The 4,778-nt window shown below is 35.4% G+C and overlaps 2 protein-coding genes across 2 annotated transcripts; both read right to left on the bottom strand.

Moving 5' to 3' along the window:
• Window positions 1-565: 565 nt before the first annotated feature.
• Window positions 566-2,151, bottom strand: LOC129579726 (lipase 3-like). The gene is made up of 5 exons (XM_055469894.1): window positions 1,902-2,151; window positions 1,645-1,837; window positions 1,193-1,557; window positions 982-1,119; window positions 566-922 (listed from the first exon to the last, which is right to left on the bottom strand). Exons 1-5 carry the CDS (start codon window positions 2,097-2,099, stop codon window positions 566-568), a joined length of 1,251 nt encoding a protein of 416 aa, XP_055325869.1. The 5' UTR covers window positions 2,100-2,151.
• Window positions 2,152-2,789: 638 nt separating this feature from the next.
• Window positions 2,790-4,162, bottom strand: LOC129579727 (glutamate receptor 3-like). Its single transcript, XM_055469895.1, has 4 exons — window positions 4,009-4,162; window positions 3,624-3,949; window positions 3,118-3,557; window positions 2,790-3,009 (listed from the first exon to the last, which is right to left on the bottom strand). Exons 1-4 carry the CDS (start codon window positions 4,160-4,162, stop codon window positions 2,790-2,792), a joined length of 1,140 nt encoding a protein of 379 aa, XP_055325870.1.
• Window positions 4,163-4,778: the final 616 nt, after the last annotated feature.

Consider the following 4,778-nt stretch of genomic DNA (forward strand, 5'->3'; position numbering starts at 1 on the left):
ACTTTTGTATGGAAAATGGTCGAAATAGTTATATTTTAAGGTCAAAAATGCTATGAAAAAAGGGTCCATTGAAATTTTGGTTAACATTAAGCGGGAGGTAAACTAAATCGCTGCGCAGCGGAAAAGTTTGGATTACGTATGTAATTCGTTTTATTTTTAAATGAAATCAAATCTCTTTTACAACAATACGCGTTTAATATTTCATTGTCATCAATCCACATTAATGTAATATGGAAAAACAATGAAAAAATTGTTTTTCGTCAAACTCCAAAAAATTTAATTCGAAAACCAAAACTGCATTTATAAGATTACTCTTGAGCCCGCGCGAAATCAAACAGGAAGTATAGCAATAAATCCATGAATCAAAAAAAGGAGAGATAACTGGCTACAGACACACACACATACACACACACACACACACACACACAGACGAACATTCAGTTTTATATATATAGATTTTTTCCGTTGATGCTGATAAGATAGTTACTTTATTTGATTTATAATGGTGTTGAAAACAGGAAAATTCCCAATAACATTCTTCACCTATAACTTCTTCAAAAAAACTTTATTGGAATTTTTCAAAAAACCATTTGATTTTTGGGTAAATCAACGAGGCCGAGTCGATGCCCCAAATGAAATCGACATGATTGAAGTCTTTTTCGTTTATAATTTGTGTGTAAGCAAGACTATTGCTTAGTTGAGGTATCAACCTCTGTACATCATGCCAAGTGGCTAATTTATCAGCTGGTGAAAAATGGAGTGAAATTGGTGTGGTAATTCTCCAAAGTTCGAAATCACTTGGAACTTCCATGCCTTCCATATATTTTCCAAAGTATCCGTACCGTATTTCCAAACCATAGTGTAAAAATTGATTGATTGATGCACCGCTTGGAGTATGGCAAATGAGAGAAGGTAACATTGTCTATGGTGAAGATTTTTTCATGAGAATTAATCGAATAGTTTAATCAAATGTTAACGTACATTATTCCTTTGGCTATCACTTGGACCAGATATAAGATTTATCATGTTATCACAGAAGTTAGTTAAATCGATATCACAAAATGAGGCCGGCAATCCCATCACTGTTTCTCTTGGGAGAAATTCTATATTCTTGTACAGCTGAAATGGTTTTCAAAAGGTAATTTTGTAAATTCCCAAGTGATCTTCAGCATTTGAGATTGGCATTACTTACTTCCAAAAATGGGCGAGCTAAAGTAAGCGATCGCAGCATCCAATCAGAATTGTTCATGTAACCAACTGGTGCCATTAGGCTTGCAGCGTAAATTTTCGCATTATATTCCGGTTTTTCGGACAATAAAACCATGATACTTGTAGTTCCTTGCGAGTGCCCGACGAAATACAACTTTTCGTTTCCAGTCTCTTTGAGAATGTAGTCAATAACCGCTGGATGATCATAAATGCCCATTTCGTACCACGAAAAGTCCCAAAAGCCACTACTCGGCATGTCTGGATTTTTGATGATATGTTGACGTGAATATATGTTCCCACGAGAATTTTCTAACCAAATATCATACCCGGCATCAGCTAAGATGTACGCTAAAGTAGACGCGGTCAAATGAGCAAAAACAATCTAAGACTATTGCTATAAAAACATATTTTGCTACAAAAAAAAAAACTATTTACGTAATGCCTGTTCAGGAATATTGACACAGTAATCATCGGACGATGACAAAAGACCATGTTGTAAAATGACTGCCTTCTTCCTACTGAATGCAGGTCGTTTTGAATTACAACGAAACACTGTCAACATATAACCATCTTCTGTAATTATTTTGTGTTCTTCAGCTTCATATCCATAATGTTCAATGAGTTCATTCTAAAACGATATTTGTATTTGATTCAGATAAATTCAGATAACCAACTTTACGTCCCAATCTTACCGTTCTCAGGCCGCATAATGTTGGCTTGACAGGATTCTTAATATTCAAAATATTTCCAACAGTTTTTGTAAAATATCGAGCAGAACTGGCAAAAGAATCTCCTAGTATTGAAATTAAATCCGGTTCAGGGTCCGCCAGAACTTCCACGAATGGACCCACTGCCACTATTAACAAAATTACAAGCAATATCTTGGACATTGTGAAGAACTCAAATTTTTCACATGAATTTTAAAAATGGAAAGAAATACGACTTTTTGAAACAAAGTCAACGAAAGAACTAACAACAAACATATCGAAACCATACATATTTTGCATGTCAATATGGTGAATTCTGTCAGTGTTCAATTTAAAAAAAATTCAATTGTAATGGAATGACGCACATTTATTAAAAGTTCGTATATAAGATTTCACCTTAAAACACACGGAAGATGATTGGATAAAAGAAATAGATTTGTAAGGAGGATGTGATTGAAGAAACCGGTATTTGTCACAACAACAAGAAAAAATATACGCAATTCATTATGCTCAAAATCACTTAGTCATAGTTCAGTTGTATTTAAATTCACCAGGTGATTCGATACTTTGAACCAGAGTATAGCATATGCTCAGAGTCTATGTAGACTCGATGCAATAGACTTGTCCACGAAGTGTACGTTCTACTCTGTCTTGAGTTATATCCAATTGGCATGAGTATAGGAAATGAGACTTTTTTCATCTCGATTTTGTTAGTACTGTACTACAAACGTATGGTTTATTTATTCCAAAGTAAATTCAAGCTCTTGGCTTTGTGACTACAAGCTAAGGTGAAAATATTTCATTTTATTACAACATAAATGACAGTTTTTTTTTCTTCAAACATTCGTTTGATGTGCTTCGGATGCTTCACTGTTATTTTCGAAGAAGCCTAGCTTTGATGTTACTTAAAAATTCAAGACAGAGTATTCCCAGTGCAGCTGCGATCCCATACACAAGTACCAGAAATGCTGCATAACAATCGATTATACCGATACTTTCGAAATTATGTGCAAGTGAGCTGCAAGTTGGTCGGGTTGTATATCGTCTAGATTTTTCTACTCCTTGAATTCCATGCTCTCGGATTTTGAATAATCTGAAAAAAATGTTAAATTGAAACAACGCTTAAAATGTTACTTCAATCGATTTGAAAAGTCATTTCACGGCATTTTTCACCGAAAATATTTTCTTCCAGTATACTGACCCTACTTTAAATATTTCTTTGTACGGCGAATGCTTTGGAATAGCTTGCCATGGATCGAGTACTCGTAAATATGTTATTTCAATTAGACCGCACTTTTCATGTTCGTAAAATGTATCTTTGACATGTTTATATCCAGTACCTAGTTCCATATGAAATGCATAAAAACGCTTTCGCATTCGACTAACGCCATAGCTGGCGTTCGCCCAATTTGGTGGTTTATTTGGTGGCGCAATTTTTGTTTCATAAATATCCTTCCGAACTGGTTCAGTTTCGGTTGAGAAAAAGAAACGCGAATAGGGAGTGTCTTCAACAGCAAGCTCCATATCGGAGTTTAGTAAGTCGGATAACGTTTGAATATTATAAGATGTTGATTGCAGAAGAGCGACAATATTCGCTGCATACGATGTGTAAATGAAGATAAGAGAAAGGGAGAACACAAACTTCACGCAAATTTTTTAAAAATTAGAATGTTGATCGTAAAATATGGAAATTTGGCTTAGATTTACCGTTGCAATTTTTCCAGATATTCTCTTCGGAATTAAATTGTTCCCCATTTGACACACGGTGCTGATTGCAAATAACAGAAAATCGGATGACATCAATTTTTGATTATTCCCTTTCGAGAATTCATACGTTGTATAAACCAATGTCGTACAGGCGATGACCAGAAGAATTCCACAGATCCAAACCATGCCGGCAAAGGGTAAATAGTAAATGTTGGATATGTGCGACAGCTGCGGTGCTCTAAACACAAATGCACCTCGACTTGGTAATGTTACAGAAAGGTATTCGATATGTGGAACTCGCTCTGGTGTTATGAATATAACTGTGCCTAAATAATGAAATCGATCAAAAAATGGTTGGTTTGATTTGGTTCAATGTTTTTTTTACCTCCAATATCAATTTCATGTCTCACTAAATGACCCATCATCCCTTTCAGTTTCTTCGGATATCTCATATCACCATAGCCCCAGGTGTCTACATAATTGTACGCTACAGATGAATTCACCGACTCGACCAATATATTCGTTATGGTGTATCCCATTTTTGCCAATGAATCAACGTGCGCATCTCTTTGAACAAACACTTTGTTACATTTCCCAACAGCCAGAAAAATTCGTTGAACTTACTTTATGTCGTCCAAATGGTTGTACGTATCGTTTCTCATTAAAATCAATGTTGACTTCAAAACCTTTCTCCTTAAATCTCGTCGGCGTCTTGATAGTATTCTTGTTTCACGTAAGTCAATGTAGCCATCTCCAATGCTCCAGAATCCAAACGATTCGTGTATAAATGGTGACTCTTTATCAGTTTTGTATACTGAGAATGATGACATTTTTATATTGAACATTAGCCAGAGCTTGGCGGTGTTTAAAAAAAATTAGAAAAATATGTTCTTCAGTGACCTTGTTTCAAATCAAATCGTTCCAGTTCAAAGTTGAAGTTGACCAGGATCACATTGCTATCTGTTAGAAATGGTAAATTCGCCAAGCGATCTTCGTCTGGTTCAAATAAAATCCACCGATATGGATGAGCGAAGTATTCTCCGTCGATTTTATGCAAGAAATCATAAATGCCACTGCAACGCATATCAATGAAGTACCAAAGCTTATTTGTTCTATCATCAACAATGCGAGGAGATATCTTGAAATCACGGCTCA

The sequence above is a fragment of the Sitodiplosis mosellana genome, unplaced genomic scaffold (genome assembly GCF_009176505.1).
Source record: "Sitodiplosis mosellana isolate CC-2019 unplaced genomic scaffold, AAFC_SMos_1.0 Smas_scaffold_6470, whole genome shotgun sequence".
In the NCBI taxonomy this organism is placed as follows: domain Eukaryota; kingdom Metazoa; phylum Arthropoda; class Insecta; order Diptera; family Cecidomyiidae; genus Sitodiplosis; species Sitodiplosis mosellana.

Excerpts from the sequence above, each read along its gene's own strand:
- LOC129579726 (XM_055469894.1), bottom strand. The coding sequence starts at position 2,099 with ATGTCCAAGATATTGCTTGTAATTTTGTTAATAGTGGCAGTGGGTCCA. Across the intron at positions 1,120-1,192 it reads TAGCTCGCCCATTTTTGGAA|CTGTACAAGAATATAGAATT; the intron begins GTAAGTAATGCC and ends AAACCATTTCAG. Across the intron at positions 923-981 it reads GTGATAGCCAAAGGAATAAT|ACAATGTTACCTTCTCTCAT; the intron begins GTACGTTAACAT and ends TCTTCACCATAG.
- LOC129579727 (XM_055469895.1), bottom strand. The coding sequence starts at position 4,162 with ATGGGATACACCATAACGAATATATTGGTCGAGTCGGTGAATTCATCT. Across the intron at positions 3,558-3,623 it reads TATCTGGAAAAATTGCAACG|TTTGTGTTCTCCCTTTCTCT; the intron begins GTAAATCTAAGC and ends ATTTGCGTGAAG. Across the intron at positions 3,010-3,117 it reads AAAGAAATATTTAAAGTAGG|ATTATTCAAAATCCGAGAGC; the intron begins GTCAGTATACTG and ends CATTTTTTTCAG.